The sequence below is a fragment of the Eschscholzia californica genome, unplaced genomic scaffold (assembly GCF_041429995.1).
Source record: "Eschscholzia californica isolate CP2 unplaced genomic scaffold, dmEscCali1.0.p SCAF_6, whole genome shotgun sequence".
Lineage (NCBI taxonomy): Eukaryota > Viridiplantae > Streptophyta > Magnoliopsida > Ranunculales > Papaveraceae > Eschscholzia > Eschscholzia californica.
The window spans coordinates 33,656,852-33,677,146 of record NW_028238483.1 but is presented as its reverse complement, the minus strand read 5'-3'; the positions used below and the strand labels follow the sequence as shown (position 1 = coordinate 33,677,146).

Here is a 20,295-nt window from a genome sequence, read left to right as displayed (position 1 = left end):
GCTGGACTCCTAGAGCAATCTCCTAGTTCAAAGGTCCCCTAGAGCAACCTCCTAGTTCAAGGTCCCATCTCTCTATCTCTCTCTTATTTTAAGTCGAGAGTTCTAATAATGAGGAATGAAAGTGGTTACGGAAAAATGTTGTAAATCTACTAAAGTTTTCTAAACTTCAGGAAAAAAAAAGAATCAAGTAGTCATATTAGGAAATCGTTGGGAAAAAAAAAGACAATGTTGTCATTGAGAAAAATAACATTATCTTGACAACTATTAATATAATTGTTTATTGTGATGTGTTAAACTCAAAGAGATGATTTTATTTCGACGTTTTTTTTTTAAAAATTTTATTTTACAATAGAGTTGAACAGACCGAAAATGCACGTTTTGAACTGTAATTGGTTCAGGAGGGACCATGGACCACCTCATCAGAAAATATAGAACATGTTTGTTACGTTTGTGGAGATTCCCATCTAGACATGAACTCCTTTATTAATTGACAAAATTCAGTTATCTTCTTCTAATGATAATATAAAATAATATAAATAGGCCCTAACATCAACAATAACTATACCAATACCCACAGAGGCAATTACACAGGGCATTCCAAATGGAGATGAAAAGAGTTGGAATCATTGGAGCTGGAATCAGTGGCCTTCTCGCCTGCAAGTACACACTGGAAAAGGGTTTCCACCCCATTGTCTTTGAATCACAATCATCAATTGGTGGTGTTTGGAATTACAACTCTGTTCAAACAACCAAACTTCAAACACCAAAAGCAGCTTACAGATTCTCTGACTTTCCATGGCCTTCTTCCCTTGACGGAAATGAATTCCCTAACCACCACCAAGTACTTGACTACTTGGAATCTTATGCTCATCATTTCGACTTACATCGATACATCAAATTCAATTCCAAAGTCATCTCCATCGACTATGTCAACCGTGATACTACTACTGGTGCTAGTAGTAGAAGTAGTAAACAAGAAGAAATGCTTTCGCAGTGTGACGTTTGGGGTGGGAGCAATCTACCATTTGGTCGTAACCGGAAATGGGAGATCACTGTACAAGATAATGTTCGAACTACTAATGCTACTACTACATCTACTACCGATTATCAGGTAAACTTTTGTTTAATTATATACGAATTTTGAGTGAAAACCAAACTCAACCCAACCATATAAACCGAAAACTTGGTTGGTTCGGCTTTGGTTGAGTAAAAATCGGTCGGTAACCAAACGATATTGGCCTCTTGTTTTGAACATAAAACCTAAGATTTTATGTTCCACTTCTAGTACTCCCACTTCCCTATACTTGTTCTGTTGTTTAAGATAAGGGTTGTTCGGCTATGGGCATGGCAAGATCCATGGAAGCCCTCCTAAGTCACTGTCACTTTGTTTTGGGTTATTTTTACTCATTTTCCCTTCAAATGAGGGAACGATCGGAATTCAGATTTCGAGGCAGTATAGGAAAGGTGGGGTCATAACCCACATCACATTACTGTCACAGTACTACTCAAATCTTGTCTTATTAGAGTTATTGGTTTCACTATCTCCGTCAGAAAAATCAGAAGAGATTTTATTTTTATGAACTTGTGACACAATTTTTTTGTAAAAGGTGATGAGGCCTTCTCCAGCACTCATGCCAGGCCTTAGCGGGCCGGTTGGGTATTACCGGACTTCAGGTTTCAGGGCCTACAATTGGCTTTTGATGGACATTTCAGTGTCGGACTTTTCAGTTTTTCTTTTTCTCACCAATATGCAACTCTTAATACACTATTTTGGCGACAATGGCGGTTTTCCGGCGGAAGAGACGGGGATGTAAATTAGGATTTTCTTTATTTTTGTATTTTCAGTTATTTTGTTGACCTTTAGGGTCTTTTCATTCGTGATCTATAGGATCCTTTCATTTTTCTTCTTTCTTATTTTCGTCAATGTCTAGTCCCATTTCTCTCACTTCATGAGGCACTTTACATTCGAAATTCTGAGAATTTACTTATGTAACTCTCATGCTGCTGAACCGAGAGAAATAACAATTATCCATGTAACTTGTGATTTAATCACTTATGTATGAAAAGGGTTTCAATGGTTTCAAAAAAAAAAAAAATACACTATTTGTTTTCTCAAAGCATATATAGTTGATATGTCCACCACGCCTCGGTGTAGTGGTTAGACACCTCCTCTGGTTCGATTCCGTGAAAGTGTAAATCCATGACTTATTGAACTTCGTATAAATAAAGTAGAGGTACATATGTATATGGTCTTTATTTAGGGCTCTAATCAGACCGTTAATAGTTGATATCTTTGATGAAATCAGGTTCATGAGGTAGAGTTTGTGATACTCTGCATAGGAAGGTTTAGTGATGTTCCAAAAATTCCAAACTTCCCACCAAACAAAGGCCCAGAATTATTCCAGGGGAAGGTTATACACTCTAAGGACTACTCCGCGATGGGTGATGCCGCTACTGCTTTTGTCAAAGGGAAGTGTGTCACTGTCATTGGATTTCAAAAATCAGCATTAGACATCGCTAATGAATGTGCATTAGCCAACGGTACAATTTTATACTAATCAAACACATTTTGGCAATTACCTCAGTTTAATTCTTATTCATGCTAAAATGTTGTTTTTATGGATATATATAGGGGTGAAGTACCCATGCACACTGGTATATAGGAAGAAACATTGGTTTATATCTGAGAGCATGTGGCCTGTGCTTGGAATGTTATACCTTCCTCGTTTCTCCGAACTTATGTTCCATAAGCCTGGCGAAGGGCTCCTACTTAGTCTCTTGGCTACCCTTCTTTCCCCTCTTGTAAGCTCCCAAGATTTTGGCCAATTTACATTGTCCTTTCAGGATATTCTAATGTACATCCAATGGTTACTAATATTAATGTCGATTATCAGAGATGGGCGGTTACGAAATATGTGGAGAACTGCATCAAATCCAAGATTCCTTTGGAGAAACACAACATGATACCAAAGCATAGTTTCTTTCAAGAAGTCTCTTCTTGTACTGTCGCAACTATGCCAGAAAAGTTCTATGACAAAGTAGAAGAAGGAAGTATCGTCTTGAAGCAGTCAAAGAGCTTTAGTTTTAGCGAAAAAGGGTTGGTAATGGATGATGCAACTGCAACGACTCTTGAAACAGATATTGTTATTCTTGCTACAGGTTACAAGGGAGATGAAAAGCTCAAAAACATATTCAAATCACCAACATTTCAAAATTATATTATGGGGTCCTCAAACTCCACCGTTCCGCTTTACAGGTAATAATAGTATCAAATTCAGCCTAGTGTTTCACCAATTCTACCTATATGTTTTTGTCTAAATCCTTTTATTGTATTCTAATGATAAAATACAGGGAGGTGATTCATCCTCGGATACCACAATTGGCAATAATTGGATACTCTGAAAGTGTGGCGAATATATATACTTCAGAGATGAGGTGTAAATGGCTAGTGCATCTTCTTGATGAAACGTTCAAGTTGCCGAGCATAAAAGAGATGGAAAAAAATGTGTTAGAATGGGAGAAATACATGAAACGATACTCTGGTGAGTACTACAGAAGATCATGTCTTGCTTTGTTGCACATTTGGTACAATGATCAGTTGTGCAAAGACATTGGTTGCAACCCCAAGAGAAAGAATGGGTTTTTCGCTGAATTATTCGAGCCTTATGGAGTGATGGACTATGTAAATCTTACACCAAATTAGAACACCCAAGATCTGTCAATCTGCTGCCTATGCTGCTGTCTGATTTTATGACATATGATCGATTTCTTCCGTGAACTTGTATCCTTGGTATTTACATTAAATAAAAAACGGCCGAGTGTAGGCCCTGTTTGTGTCATTGTGGGGGATGGACACTTTGTACTCCAAGTTTTGAGCTTTGGATTTCTTTATAGTAGTAAATATGTCTAATGCGAATAAATACTTTTAAAACCGCCTCAAATTGAAACATGTTAATATGCATCTCTAGGTGTATTCTCTCATACGAGTCAAAGTAGTGGGGATGGATGAATTTACATGAAAGATAGACCGAGACAACCAAACGAGCTGGTCATAGATAGCCTAAGGCTTAACACTGACCACTAATCAACCCTCTAATTAACTCTATCATTTACGGGCGTTTGTCATTGTTATATATTTTTTGTAAAACTGACGCAAGCTGTGCCATTTTATGCATACCCTTCATAATCCACTAAATCTATTTAAAAAGTAAACGTCCAACGGTTCTCAGTCCTTCCGGAGCACTAGGTGTTGGTATTAGAACATCTTCCAACAAGCATCCAACAATTCTCAGTCCTTCCTGACCACTAGGTGTTGGTACTAGAATATCTTCCAACAAACATCCTACAATTCTTAAACCTTCCTTAAATTCATAATTTCTCATATTCATTTCTTATGTACAATGATTTATAACCTAATTACAAATAAATATATATATATATATTCTCTCCTAATTCTAACACACACACACCCCCCCCCCCCCCCCCCCCCCCCCACCCCCCCCAAGCTGGTGGACGAGCGCTAACTTGACCATATATGAATGCAGTAACGATGGACCAACTGGTTTAATTAACATATCGGAAGTTTGATTAGAGGATGAGACAAAAGTTGGTTTGGTGACACCTGAGTAAACTTTCTCCCGAATGAAGTGAATATCTACTTCTATATGCTTTGTACTTTCATAAAAGACTGAGTCAGAAGCTAACATAATGGCAGATTTATAATCATAAAACAGTGTACAAGACTCCATTTCCAAAAAGCCTAATTCAGTTAAAAGGGAACAGAGCCAGGTGAACACACATGTGCCTTGAGCCATGACACGATAATGGAGAAAAAGACGAGAAACTCTCACTCGAGTCGAGGCTAAAAAATCTCAGTCTGAAATTCGAGATCAATCTCTGAATGACCTGGGACAAGCCTTAGTCAAGTCCTCTGACCCTCTCGGCTAGGCCCATGACTTAGTCTCGGGCAAGGCGAATATGAGACCCTCTAATTAGTTCGGCCATGAGACCCTCTAATTAGTTCGGCCATGAGGCCCAATGACTTGGCCGTGAGGCCCATGTTGATGGTCTCCATCAGAAAGACATCTCCTGAATTGATTGTGTACCCAACTAGGTGGGTCTTGTATATGAAGATCCTAACCACCCCAATGATGGAGGTGGTTAGAGTTATTGATTGTGTACTTTTTTTTTTTTTTTTGTTGAAAGTATTGATTGTGTAACCCTAATAGGTGGGTCTTGTATAATATCCCAACCATCCCCATGATGAAATTGGTTAGAGTTTTTATGAAGTAGTTGTGACTTGTGAGGGAGTTCCGAGAGAAGGTTGGTAAATTTTAACTTCTAAATGTTTGTCAACTGCAATACATGAATGTCCATGAATGAAACACTTATTTTTCTCTAATTATAATATTAAATAAATTGAAATAGATAAAGTATATCTCAACATTTATAAAATATATTTTTCGATTATGCAAATGACTTCTAATTTTTGCATTAATAATATCGTGACGAATGTGTTTTTAATGGATCGATTACCTAACCAATAAATACTTACTTATGTTTTGGATGTAGTTTTGTTTTGTTGTAGATGAGTGAGATGACGAAGATATTTTACTATAGATTTGACGAGTTTATAACATTTTCGAAAATGTATCTTGACTTGAAATATTTAAATTCAAGGTCACTTAATTTTAGACTCATTTATCTTCCTAGACCTAAAGTAGTTCAAAATTGCACTCGTTTATTCCAGGTAATTTAGGTTGGGAAGTTTTATAGGGTCGGCTCAATTTAGCTAAAAGGCCTTTCCATAAACCATTTCACTTGGGGGCCTATAAAATCTCCCATTTAGGTTTCACTCCATGCATAAACAACAAAATGATTAAAAATGTGCATATATATATATATGTATATATATATTTATAGCCTATGTTTAATGCAACAACCAGACGTGATAGATCTTGATATCATCCTTTCTATATATGGGTTCAAACTATACCCTAAAATTATCACATCTCAAATATGGCTCCCACGGGTAAGGTTCGAGTCATTTCTAAGGAGACCATAAAACCCTCTTCTCCTACTCCCTCTCACCTTTCTACCTTCACTCTCTCCCTTATTGATATCATCATTCCTCCCATGTACATTTCTATCATTCTTTTCTTCGATTCCAAATCGAACTCTGATACTGAGCTTGAATCTGATCATCGTCTTAGTTTACTTAAGAGATCGTTATCAGATACCTTAACCCACTTCTACACATTGGCTGGTAGGATCACAGATAACTCCTTTGTTGATTGTAAGGATCAAGGTGTTGACTATTTCGAAGCGAAAGTCAACGATGTCATTTCTGAATTTATGAAATCTGACCAAGATACAGTCAATCAACTCTTACCACCTGCCGATGTCTTGTCCCCAGATATGTCCATGGAAGTGCCATTGGTTATTCAAGTCAACATGTTTGACTGTGGTGGAATTGCAATTTCAATTTCCACGTCTCATACTATCTCAGATGCTTCCTCTATAACTACCTTCATCAACACTTGGGCAGCAAAATCTCGTGGGTCAACCGAATTCTTGACTCCTACTTTTGACACCCAGTCTCTCTTCCCTCTTCAACCATTGTCACTTACCATATCGGCCGACACATTAGCTGAAAACGTCAGTGACACAACAACAAGTAAGTACGTCTTAAAGAGATATGTATTCAACGGGGGAAAGCTAGCTGCTTTACGTGCCAAAATAGCGGCCGAGTCACCAGACTCAAAGTACTTGACACGAGTAGAAGCTCTGTCGGCTCTAATATGGAAGTCAATTATGACGAAATCGGGCCCATCGACGAAACAAACATCGACCTTACTCCAGGCCGTGAACTTGAGAAAGAGGACGGACCCACCATTGCCTAAACAATCATTTGGGAATGCAGTGTTAATGTCAACAACAAAGGTATCAAAAGATTATCAGTCGTTGGGCGAATTGGTGGGACACATGCGGGACGCGATAAGTAAGATCAATGGTAATTACATAAGGGAACTACAAGGGGATATTGGAGAGTTCTCAAAGTTGATAGGTGGGCTGCTAAGTTTGGTCGCACAGGCTGGGGGTGATGTATATGTGATGAGTAGTTGGTGTAGGTTTCCATTGTATGAGAGTGATTTTGGATGGGGAAAGCCAGATTTGGTAACTTGTACTATGGCTGAAGCTATGGAGATAGAGGGGTTTTCTTTGATGGATACAAAAGATGGGGAAGGAATAGAAGCAAGCTTTAAGCTCAAAGAGGAAAAAATGGCCTCTTTAGAGCTCAATGAAGAGTTCCTTGCTTTTATTTCATAATCAATTTCCTAAATGAAGCTTAATTATGATGATTATTCATTGTAATTTCTTCCGTATTAATTTGGTTTGAATAAGTTGTAGTAAGACGTAGTTAAGTGTTGCTTGTTTTTCGAATATTTGTTTCCAATTATGTGAAACTTGTATTGTTTTTAATAGAATATGAAGTAATGGAGTGAGTTTTGAGACTCATCCTTTCCTCTATTTATAATCCTAAGGTATTACAAGAGCTTTACAAGTAATAGAAACAATAATGAAATAATAAAAACAATAGTTTGTAAAAGGTGATGAGGCCTTCTCCAACACTCGTGCCAGGCCTTTACGTACGGGCCGGTTAGGTATTACCCGTCTTCAGGCTTCAGGGTCTATAATAGGCTCTGGATGGAAGACTTAGTCTCGGGCTTCAGGGTCTACATTGTCCTTTCATCAGGATATTCTAATGTACACCCAATGCTCAAAATCTATTGTTGAGTGACACATTACATCGTCCTTTCAGGGTTTTAAGAGTCGATAATAAAGCGTCAGTTGATCACATTCTAATTGATAATTTCCTAATCAAGAAATTTTACATTTAGCGACTCCCAAGTTGTTTATAGTCAGAAACATCACACTATTGGATAAGAGTTAGTCAAAAATTTAAGGATATAGCATTTCTCATATATAGTCTACAATTACGGTTATTATAGTCTCAATAGTAACATTTTCTAGTTGATTTAGTAGACCAAAAAATGAAGGAATTCTATGAATAAATGACAAAAGAAAATGAGAGCAAAGGGTATAACTTTCACAATTATATGTCACCAGACGAACAGACAAAATGTATACATATATTGAACATGAAAGAAAACTTGGAGATATTGTCCAAATTTCCTGTTTGAAAGAGCATGTGATTCTGATGAGAAAAGTCAAGTCGATGTCATAGTTTGAAATAGGTATCTAAATTTTGACCAGAAGATAGTCAGAAATGGCATTAATCACTTAAATGTATGTGTAACCAATTAGACCGCCACTAATTTGGATTTACTTTCTTGTGGATTGGGTTTTGCCAAATTTATGGTCACATTAGCAATCCAAAATTTTGTTGACTTCGAAGAGGAGTCATTCCATTTATCCACACAGGAAGATCAATTCATAGATAATGGGTTCACCAAACAATATCGCTGTGTCAAATTTGATATATATCGTTCAATATACTAGAGAGAGATAGAGACAGAAATGTTATTATGTTCGAAAGTGGGGCCGATTTCAGCCTGAAAATTGATGTGGCTGACTCCCATTGAACCGAGCATGTAGAGAGAAAAACATATGGATCAGTGAGAGTCGGCCACATCAGCTTTTGGGCTGAGGTCGATTCTCATTTTCGGATCAAATAGCATTTCAGGATATGAAATACCAAAAGTGGACAGGTTGAAAATGAATTTGATAAGACATGTTTAATTTGCAATTCTAGATAGTTCCATCTAGTAGACAGCCCTAACTAGTAAAGTGTATGTGAGAATAGTCTCACATGGGAGAATGGGTAACTAGCAACCAAAAATATAAAGAATAGGTCCTCTCCACTCATGGGTAACTAGCAACCAAAAATATAAAGAATAGGTCCTCTCCACTCATTGCCAATTGGTTCTGAGTTGGATGACCACAAACTTAACATGGTATCAGAGCTAGGCCCAGACGTGATAGGCTTAAAAGCCACACGTGCTCCACGTCACCCGTAAAGAAAAAAAACACACGTGTTAGGCTCAAAGAACGCCACACGTGAGGGGGCGTGTGAGAATAGTCCCACATGGGAGAATGGGTAACTAGCAACCAAAAATATAAAGAATAGGTCCTCTCCACTCATTGCCAATTGGTTTTGAGTTGGATGGCCACAAACTTAACATGGTATCAGAGCTAGGCCCACACATGATAGGTAAAAAGCCACACGTGCTCCACGTCGCCCGAAGAAATACACGTGTTAGGGTCAAAGAACCCTACACGTGAGGGGGCGTGTGAGAATAGTCCCACATTGGACAATGGGATTCTAGTAACCAAGAATATAAGGTGGTCCTCTTCACTCATTGCCAATTGGTTTTGAGTTGGATGGCCACAAACTTAACAGTGTATCACCATGTATAAATAGAGCAGCACCCATTTGTGTTCTTGAATAAAGTAAACCAACCTATCATTCCTTACCATATTTTAGTCCTAGTTAGCTCCAACCATGGGTGACATTAATCCTGATTCAAACTCCCTAATCTCAGGCAATAACAATATCGACAACAACTCCGATATATTTGAGTTTGTCGTAAAGAAAGGTCATGGAGTTAAGGGTTTGGCTGATACTGGCTTAACCACTTTACCAGCAAGATATATTCATCCTCCAGATGAGAGAATCGATCCAAAAAATACTATCGATTCTTTGCCATATCTAAGCAGTAGTCCTATAGATATATCATGCTTGCTTGAAGAAGGAGATGAAAATGGAGAGAAGAAGAGAGAAATAATGGATAAGTTATGTGAAGCAGCAACAAAACTAGGGTTTTTTCAAGTAGTAAACCATGGGGTGTCACATGAGGTGATGGAGAATGCAAAAAAAGCAGCTCATACTTTCTTTAACCTACCACCAGAGAAGAAGGTGGTGTATCTAAAAGAGAAAACACCATGCCCACTTGTCTATTATGGTACCAGTTTCTCCCCTGAAGCTGAGAAATCTCTCGAGTGGAAGGATTATTTGAGCATGATCTACGTTAACAATGCCGACGAAACCCTAAAATTTTGGCCTGATGAATGCCGGTTTGTTTCTTGCTTGCTTCTACTTAATTAACTATCAACTTTCCTTAGTTTTATGATCAGTACTTCGTTAATCTATACCATTCCTAATAGTTTGCATGTAGTATACTGCTTAGATCATCTATAGGAAACATTAAAATTTAGGGAAATGTTAAGTGTACAAAGAAATTTTGACAAACTCTTTGACTTGATGAGTCACACGGATAAAAGAACGGTGTGAATTAAAGTCAGACTTTTTTTTTTCTTTTTTTTCGTTGAAGGGGATTAAAGTCAGACTTGCCACTTGATTGAAATATTCCAGTTACTTTATAAGTCCCAAACCCAAAAGTGTACTTTCAAATATTAAGGTGCTTGTAAATGGGCTTGGATTCATGATTAGATAGAAGTACGTAGTTTATTCTTGAGATTTATCTCATATAAATGCAGGGGAAGTTTTATAAGACCTCCCCAATTTTGTTAAAAGGTCTCCCCATGAACCATTTTACTTGGTAAATTATCACTGAGGGGGGGCCTTTTAACAAAAATGAGGGACTTTATAAAATCTCCCTAATTGCAGACACTAAAATTATTTCTAAAGGTCTTTAATTATATTGTTATTAAGGGTCCAATTGTCATAGTTAGAGTTGATGTGTTTATTAATCCAATTCATGTATATCCTCGTAATGTATCAGTACCTATACAATAAATGTAATGACTCTTGAAATCTATTGTGAAATAAAAATATTTAAAGTAGGATCTCATATCACAACTTAGCAAAATCATACATAAGTCTGTGGCGTTGCTATTATGCTATGTTTCGGGTATGACCAGACTTTTATTTTCTTTCCATGTACTGGTATTACACTTCATGCGCAACCGTGTTTTGACTAGTTTCGTTTGACATGATATGGTTGGTTACTCCGTTCTAAATCATTAGGTCATATTTATCATCTAATCCAACTGTTGGATTGGATGTATATGTGCGGCCCCTACTTAATTAAATGCTTTTGTATTGATAGACAATTTATCATCTTATCGGTCAAAACTTGTATGTATGCGTGGCACTTAATTGAAGTCCCCATTAAATACTTTTGTTTCTACCTCTAATAACTACCTACTAATTAGATGTGTAATTGAGAAATCGATTGATTTGTCGCAGAGAAGCAGCATTTAATTATCTGAAATCAGCTAAGAAGATGATATATCAGATATTGAGTTCACTTTTGAGAGGACTCGGTGTTGAGGTGGCCGAGTCAACTCTCCTATCCTATATGGAAGTTAAAGCTGTGAATATGAATTTTTATCCCCCATGTCCTAGCCCCGAACTCACAGTGGGTGTGGGACGACATTCCGATCTTGCAGCCCTCACAGTTCTCTTACAAGATGACATCGGTGGTCTCTACGTAAAAGCAGAGGATAAAGGGTGGATTGAGATTCCTCCTATTGAAGATGCACTTGTCATCAACGTCGGTGACACCTTAGAGGTACATTTAAATATATTTTATATATGCTAAAATTCAAATTCTGATTTCCACATATAAAAAAAACGCACATATTATCACCCAACTGAAAAGAAAATTATTCATCGCGCGTCTGTGTATGTATGAATGAACGCAGATACTTAGCAATGGAAGGTACAAGAGTGCAGAACATAGAGTATTGGCAAGCAGCACAAGGTCAAGAGTATCGGTGCCGATATTTGTGAGCCCCGTTCCAACCACAACAATCGGACCGTTGGCTGGCCTTCCTGAGAAGGATGGGAAGACTGTTTATAGACAATTACTGTTTGGAGAATACAAAGATAACTACTTCCAGAGTGCTCACCAAGGAAAGGCTACTCTTCAATTTGCCAAAGTTGTCTAAAACCTAGCAACATATAATACACATTACTTCTTCTTAAATAAATTATAGCTAGGTTTGTTTTACACTAATATGAAATAATAATAAGGGCTTATGTTTCCTAATTTGTTATGGTTTACCACTAGTCACTTGTGATGTTTTAGTTTAAGAAGTTGATATACTAATGTATTTCTAGAGATGTTTGATATCAACTAAGAATGTTATTTGAAGTTGAGTTATATAATCATATTATTAAACAAATAAATGGCTTGGTTGATAATTTGATTTAGAAAGCTTACAATAACTTTTTTTAGTCCAAAAATTTTCAAATTAACAGGGCCAGCGTTTTGGGGAAAGCGAAAAAATTTCCGGGGAAGAGGGGGAAAAACTCAAAAGCTATCCCCCAAACATAACTTTGATCGCCGGAAATAAGTCGCCGGCCGGAGTTAAGCTAATGGCCGGCGACACTTTTTTTCCTGTTCTCTCTCCTTCTCTCTCTTTCTCCCTCCTTCTCTCTCTTTTTCCCTCCTTCTCTATCTTTCTCCCTCCTTCTCTCTCTTACTCCCTCTCTTCTTTCTCTCTTAAATCCGGCGAAGGGGAGAGCCCCTCGCCGGAATCTCGTATGGTTTTCCAGACGAGATGCCTTCGTCTGGAGCTGGAAAAACCAGATTCAGTCGAAGGCATCTCGTCTGGTTTTCCAGGCGACTCCTCATCCGGAAAACCAGACGAGATTCCGGCGAAGGGCTCTCCCCTTCGCCGGACTTAAGAGAGAAGAGAGAGGAGGGAAGGAGAGAGGAAAAAGAAAAAAGAGAAGGAAAGAGAGAGAGAGAGAGAAAAAGACAATAAAAACTTGGGTAGTGTTTGGAAGAACCAAAAAAAATTTGTTTCCACCCAAAAATTTATCCCCGGAAAATTTTCGTATTTCCCCAAAACATCGACCATTTAACAGTGATAGGAAAAAGTTCACGACAAAATAGGTGAGAAAACAATTAGAGTTTTTTATGAGTTGACGATCTTTGACGACTGGATTTTCTGTTTTAGAACTGACGGGTCGGATTGGTAGAACCAAATTTTAGACTAGCCATTTGAAATAAGAACAATGACACAAGTACACTTTCGTGTAGCACCCACCTTAAACAAGATAAGGGGTTATTTACATAATTACGTCTCTTCGTATCCTTTTCAAGGAGTGTGAAAAAACAAAATTTCTCAAGTGATGGAAATTATAGATGCCCACTAATTTTGTCTTTTGTACACGTGACCCATGGGGTAGAGGATGGGGGATGAGTGATCTAACCATGGTGGTCCATAAACATTATTTACAACTACAGAGTCGTGGGATTCTACGGAACCACTGCTAGATGAGAACAATAACGTGAATATGAAATTTTGCGAACGGCAAAATTTGTATAGATTTTACTTTGGGGATCATAGTTTTACGTCATCCCATAAAGCGAATACAAATGAAAAATATTAGATTTGATCTTGATTATACAATAATTAAGGCATCTGAGTTTAAAATGAAACTGAAAAAGTCTAAGCTCATCCATCCTATCTTGATTAACATCCCAACCATAAATGAGAGAACTTAAGAATGATCAAATGCTGAGAAGAGAAATTTGAGAGTAAAATGATACATCGAATAACCTCCCACTTACTAAAATGTTCCATAGTTTCACTGCGATTACGTATCTACCTACATCGAACAAAGCTTTATCTGGGAAATGGATATGAAGATTTGAGGATATATATGAAACTTTTCAACTTCTAAGAAAAATGTACTTACAGATCAATTTCACCTTGGTAAAAAAAGACACATTGGTGATAGTGTTCATAGGGTCAAATCTTCCCCCCTGAGGCCCTGAGCCTCCACTAAAGTAAGATTTGATCCTGTGAAAGTGTTCATATCATCATATGATCAAATCTCACAAGATAAAACTGAAAATATTGAGCTCGGGAAAAAAAATAGAAAAGATGAATGAAAACTATAGAAAAGACTAGGGGGGGGGGTAGTGGTTGGGGACATTGGGGGACATTTTCATGTCCCCCAATGTCCGTGTTATTGGTTGGGGACATTAGAAATGTCCCCAAATGTCCGTGTTATTGGTTGGGGACATTTCAAATGTCTCCAAATGTCCCCAAATGTCCGTGTTATTGGTTGGAGACATTTCAAATGTCTCCAAATGTCTGTGTTATTCGTTCGGGACACGAAATTAGGGACATTTCAAGACAATTTGTTTTTGGGGACATTTGGAGACATTTTAGTGTAAATTTGGAGAGCTTTTGGAGAGAAAATGTCTCTCAAAATATGGAAGACACTTGGGGACATTTGAGTAAGGAAGATAATAAAAATAATTATTATTACCAAATCATATTATAATAATATTATCTTATTATTATATTACTACATTATTATATTATTATTATTATTACTATTATTATTATTATTATTAATATTATTATTATTATTATATATTTGAGTAAGGAAGGTAATAAAAAATAATTATTATTATCAAATCATATTATTATAATATTATCTTATTATTATATTACTGTATTATTGTATTATTATTATATTATATTATATTATATTATATTATATTATATTATATTATATTATATTATATTATATTATATTATATTATTATTATATTAATATTTAACTATATTAAATAATAAATATTTACCAATTGTCCATCAATGTCCACAGATATCTACAGATGTCTACGAAAGTCAAAAAATATATATTTGAAAATATTAATTAATTTTTTTTATTTCATATGGTAAGACAGTAATAATATTAAAAATAATAAATATCAACTAAATATCTATCAATGTCTACAGATATTCACGGATGTCTACGAAAGTCGAAAAATATATTTTCAAAGTAGTAGGGCAAATTTATTTCGTATGATTAGACAATAATGATTACATTAAAATAATAAATGTCTACCAACTGCCATCAATGTCCTCAGATATCCACAGATGTCCACAAAAGTCGAAAAATATATTATTGAAACATGAGTACAAATATATTATTTTATATGGTTTGACAATAATGATAATATTAAAATAATAAATGTCTATCAATTATCCTTCAATGATGAGATAATAATAATAATAATAATAATAATAATAATAATAATAATAATAATAATAATAATAATAATAAAATAATATTAATAATAATATCCACTACACATTTTGTTCATGGATTCAATATGTTGAAATGTCCCCAGGACATTTTGTCCATGAACCAAATGTCTTGAAATGTCTCTGAGACATTTTGTCTATGAATCAAATGTCCTGAAATGTCCATAAAGACATTTTGTCTACGGACAAATGTCCCGAAATGTCTTGAAATGTCTCTGGAACATTTTGTCTCTGAATGTCCTCCAATGTCCTGAACCACTACCCCCCTAAATATAAAGAAGTACGAAACCAAAATTGAAAAGCCACCACATTTTCAATTGCTTCAAATCGTTCTTCCCTGCACCTGAAGGTGATGGTGGTGCTCCATTTCCTGTTCCCCAATAAATAAATTAACGGATTAGAACGATTTAGTATTGATTATTAATTAAAAAAACAACAATTTATATCACAATTGGCAGTGCATGTATTCCAAAATTCTGGAGATCCCAGGTCCAATTCACAACAGTTTATTGAACTTGAGTTATTAGAAGGTATAAAATACAATAGTTGAGTTGAGTTTTATACCCGTAATTTATTTAGAGTTTAGGCCCTTTCAATTTGACGGTTATCGTGTTTATCACATCGATATATCAATGTCACCGTTGTAATGACTATCTTAGTCAATTTAAAAAAAAAAATGTATATCCATACATGATGTGTGATTAACTTTTATCTTGTTAAACAAATATTATTGTCTAGTTCAACAAAAAAAAACAAATATTATTGTCACTAAACTGAAATTTCATGAAGGGCAATTTAAACAAGAAAGATGACAAAAACATTAGGAAAACGAGACTAACCAGGGCAGGCGGATTGATTGACAAGGTCTGTCAAAATGGTCTTATCCGTATATCCAGTGTAGGCACAGACTAGGATATTGCAAGGGCTGGAAGTTTTCGATGTGTCGCCGAGTTTTTGTGAGCCATAACACTGGCGGGAAGGACATTGTTGCCATTTCTGTATTTTCACCGTCGAGAGAGCTGACTTACATTGTAATCTAATTCATCCAAATACACAACCATATAAGTCAGAAAAATAATATAAGGACGTACGTTAAGTTCTTGGATGACGGTAGACAATCACACTGGACGCAACCGTTAGCCGTGATGGTGTAGGTTCCCATTGGAACCAACAATGGGTAATCCAATGATTCTTTCTTTATTGTTGAACTACAAGCTGCATGAACCAATATTAACAATTAAACACAACTTAATAACACTACCCTCTAACTGATATTGTTAGATTAGGTTATATCAGAAAGAGGAAAAAGTAAACACACTACTATAATGGTTACTTGTATCAAGTGACTAAAAAGATGACACTTATAACTCTATAATAAATTGCTTTTACCTCTGTAAACTTTTGCCTTCTTATTTCATTTTTCTATTTTTTCTACCCTGCCTTGTTTTGGAAAAAGCCATTACTCAGATAGAGAGCCTATGCCCCAAATTTTGCTATAGTACGCCCCTCGGCCCTCTCTTAGCACTCCCCTGAGCCTCGGGCACAAAGATAGAGCAATCTGAGAATACTCGGACTAGCCTAAGTTCGGGTTGTTGAAACTCAGTTCGGAATAGGCCTAGTCTGAGTGTCCTCAGACTGCCCTGTCCGAGAGACTCTAAGAGCGGGCCTGTGGCTAAGTTTGGTGGCGCCTATAAACCCTCCCTAGATTCATTTCACTATATTCAAAAACCACCCAGGACCGAAACACTGAAAGTGATTATTTTGGTCTCCAACTTACCCGCATGGAGCTAAATCTTTCCGTATTTATGGATGTGTCATGTAAATTGTAATTATGTGCTTGAGTTGGATAGCATATACAAGAGAATGTCAAAGGTAGGGGTGGGAATGTTGCCCGCGAGCCCGAAACCGTCCATGGGTACCCGAGTCCATGACTGACCACGGGTACCCGCGCCGCTACCCGTTGCGGGTAGATCCCGCCCGGCCCGATGAAATTTGGTGGTCGGGCGCGGGTAAAACCCCTTGCCCGACCTCCCGCCCACACCCGAGTCCGATAGGGCAAGCCCGATTGGTGCCTATATATATATTCGCCCATTTGTGGTCCATTAGGAAGCCTAAAAGAAGAAATTCACTTCAAATCTTCACTAAGGCGGAGAGAACGTATGTCGTTAGATGAGGGATCTCTAAGATATCGCTCATCCGTTAGATCTAGGGTTAATAACTCCACCACTACCATATTATATATACCCCACGTTCCCTCTAAACTTCTGCCTTTTCCACTTTTCTTTCTGTCGTTCTGGTACTCTGCTAGTGTTTCTCTTTCTCCCATTTCTTTCTCTCTAGTTAATCTTTCTTTCTTTATCTCATTCCTCTATGAGTTTCTGATTATCTATAACTAAGACCAATACAATTCTGTAAACAAGATTTATTACTAAGACCAAATACAAGCATATATATATATATATATATATATATATATCCATTAACAATCTACTGAAATATGAAAGAAGAAATGAAATGATTCCCTAAACAAACAAATAAAAAAATGATTTAGACTTGGATGGAGAACTATGCCCGATATCCGAGCCGCCCGTTGCCCGACAACCCGACTCCTTTAGTGGGTGTGGGCGGGCTTTGGGTAGAGGAAAATTAAAAATTACCCGCCCGATCTACCCGACTACCCTAATAGCCAAAGAGAAGATCCACCCGACCCGCCCGAACCCGAAGTGTTTTTACCTGTAGACGCCCATACCCGCCCGATTCCCACCCCTAGTCAAAGGAGATAATAATTTTCATATAAAAAAAATACTCTAAATGAGTGGTAGGTGAAATTAAAAAAAGTACTTTGAATTTCTTTTCTTTTTTTTTGTTGAAGAATACTTAGAAAAATGAGTGAAAACCCCAAAAATCTAGACCCTAATAAGAAAAAAAACCCACTCAAAAATAATAATGTCAAAAAACCCCATTTTTTGAACATTTTTCAAAATGTTCACAAGATATGTAATTATGTTGTTAACAATACAACATATTTTTTTCATAGTTCCATTTTTACCCTTATATGTTGACAACATATATCATTGTGTTGTTATAAAATATTGACAATATCTATAATAATGTCCCGACTTATTATAAAATGTTGGCGTCATATATAATTATGTTCTTAACAACATATATAATGTATTAGTCAAAATATTATTTGTTCGTTAACGGATTTGTTAAATACAAAGGATAATATGCATAACATTTTAATTTTTGTAAAAGTCAAATAAATAAAAAATGCTTTAGTCTTTGTATTTATGTCGAAAGCTAAAGAAAAAATGCGGTAACCATTTATTTTTTCACAAGACAAATTGAAAAATGTTGTAGCCAAGATGTTTGTGTTAGTTTGTCTATGTAATATGCAAAAGAAAAAAATGCGAAATATTTTAGCAAAACAATGTCTAAGCAAAAACGAATTTGTTCACAAATTTACAAATTGTTGAGACAAACTAAGATTTGTTCAGAAATTTACAAAATTGTCGAGAGCAAACCAATAATTGTTCAGAAATGTTCAAAAATTTTTTTGACATTGATTTGGGCGGAAAATTTCATTTTAGAGGGTAAAATTGTATTTTTACCTACTGGGTTTTTTCCTCATTATTATTTAGTATTGGGCCTGATTCTCTTTAACTTCCCCATTTTGGGCCTTATAATTACCGGCCCTTTCTTAAAACCATCATTATTTTGGAGAAGACTTTTCAATCAAAATTTTATAGACCTACACACTTCCCAACTTTAGTCAAAGGATAAAATCTCACTAACTAATTATGTCGTAGGTTCATTAATTTTTGGTAAAAAAGGAGCAACAACATTGCTTGTGATGAAAAATTATTTTTGTAAATGTTTAGGCTGCTGGTTTAGTACGTTCATTTTCTATTCCATTTATATCGCGGCAAGAATCGGGGCCCTACTTGGGCCTAATTTTAGAACCAAATGTCAGTTTCAAAAACGAAAGGAACTAAAAATGAATGGGTGCCTGCGTTTCAATATTTTGCTTAACTCTTGACATTTATCATGGGTCTCTAAACAATCTAAAACCCGCGGAACAGTTCAAGGGTATTTAGACTGGCTTGAGTCTGTGATGTTCAATCCCAGCATAGACTAGATCAAGTCCGAGGGCTCTCTTCACCTGTCCATGGGAGCACAAAGAATACGAAAGATACTAACTTATAGTACCTGTGAGAGGAACATCGAGTACAGAACCGGCTTTAAGTCCTTTGGAGTCGGGTAATCTATTCAGTTTCAATAACGTATCTTCTGTGGTTCTGTATTTGGTAGCTATCTGTGACACAGAGTCTCCAGATTCAACCACGTGCCCATAATGAATCACCTGAGCACCATCAACGGTGTCGCAGCTACAAGGCAGTGGGATAAAAAGTTCATCTGCGACATCAATCTGATCCGCATTAGTAATATTATTGGCGGCCACGATCTCCTGATACGTTACCAAAGCCGAGAAGATATTTCTGGCGATGTAATCTAGACCGTCGTCTTTTTTGACCTTATAGATCGGACTCTTATTTGAGATCCCCGATCCAGCACCACTTTTGCAGATACAGGGGAAGGTAATTCTGATAGTGTCATTCGCGGCCACGGATTTTGTTGACGGTGTACCGAGTGGGAGAGAGTTTGATGCAAGCAAGGATATGAAATCTTTGACTCCAAATAGAGTTGAGATGTCGCCGAGGGTTGTGTCCTTGGGAGTTACATAGTCGATCAGAGATTGACACGTGGTTGTAGTTGTTGAATTACAAGTGAATTCAGCCGTTGATGTCAAAGTGAATATAAATACAAGGGTGAAAACCAGGAGAAGCTTGCTCCAAATCCTCCTCCTCATAAATCTCTTTCTCTAAGTACTGAAATTCTACTGATTATGGTTTGGTTATTTAAGAATGTGGAAGGAAGGTGGGAATGGAGAAGAGAGAGAGAAAGTTAGGGGGGTATGATAAGCTCTAAGACTGGAGATGATGAAAAACGAAAAAGATTAGCAAAGAAATTTATTTTTATTTTTTTCTACTTTTATTTTTGGTCCCTTATTTTTTCTCCTACCCTATCCCAAAACTAGTTGTTGATAGACAAATCAAACAACCTTCAGATAATGACTAATTTCAACTTGAGAAAATGAGAAATTTATTTTTATTTCTTTCTACTTTTATTTTTGGTCCCTTATTTTTTCTCCTATCCTATCCCAAA

At 36.5% G+C, this 20,295-nt stretch overlaps 4 protein-coding genes across 4 annotated transcripts; 3 read left to right on the top strand and 1 right to left on the bottom strand.

Moving 5' to 3' along the window:
• Positions 1-320: 320 nt before the first annotated feature.
• Positions 321-3,941, top strand: LOC147533860 (putative flavin-containing monooxygenase 1). Its single transcript, XM_086651248.1, has 5 exons — positions 321-1,111; positions 2,307-2,541; positions 2,633-2,802; positions 2,895-3,256; positions 3,352-3,941. Exons 1-5 carry the CDS (start codon positions 602-604, stop codon positions 3,701-3,703), a joined length of 1,629 nt encoding a protein of 542 aa, XP_086507374.1. The 5' UTR covers positions 321-601; the 3' UTR covers positions 3,704-3,941.
• Positions 3,942-5,864: 1,923 nt separating this feature from the next.
• Positions 5,865-7,530, top strand: LOC147533859 (salutaridinol 7-O-acetyltransferase-like). The gene has a single exon (XM_086649020.1). The coding sequence runs from the start codon at positions 6,019-6,021 to the stop codon at positions 7,327-7,329; it is 1,311 nt and encodes a 436-aa protein (XP_086505146.1). The 5' UTR covers positions 5,865-6,018; the 3' UTR covers positions 7,330-7,530.
• Positions 7,531-9,425: 1,895 nt separating this feature from the next.
• Positions 9,426-12,193, top strand: LOC147533858 (2-oxoglutarate (2OG) and Fe(II)-dependent oxygenase superfamily protein). Its single transcript, XM_086648155.1, has 3 exons — positions 9,426-10,098; positions 11,234-11,558; positions 11,692-12,193. Exons 1-3 carry the CDS (start codon positions 9,527-9,529, stop codon positions 11,935-11,937), a joined length of 1,143 nt encoding a protein of 380 aa, XP_086504281.1. The 5' UTR covers positions 9,426-9,526; the 3' UTR covers positions 11,938-12,193.
• A 3,139-nt stretch (positions 12,194-15,332) lies between these two features.
• Positions 15,333-19,939, bottom strand: LOC147533857 (lysM domain-containing GPI-anchored protein 2-like). The gene is made up of 4 exons (XM_086650074.1): positions 19,279-19,939; positions 16,158-16,281; positions 15,906-16,102; positions 15,333-15,436 (listed from the first exon to the last, which is right to left on the bottom strand). Exons 1-4 carry the CDS (start codon positions 19,937-19,939, stop codon positions 15,333-15,335), a joined length of 1,086 nt encoding a protein of 361 aa, XP_086506200.1.
• Between the last annotated feature and the right edge of the window lie 356 nt (positions 19,940-20,295).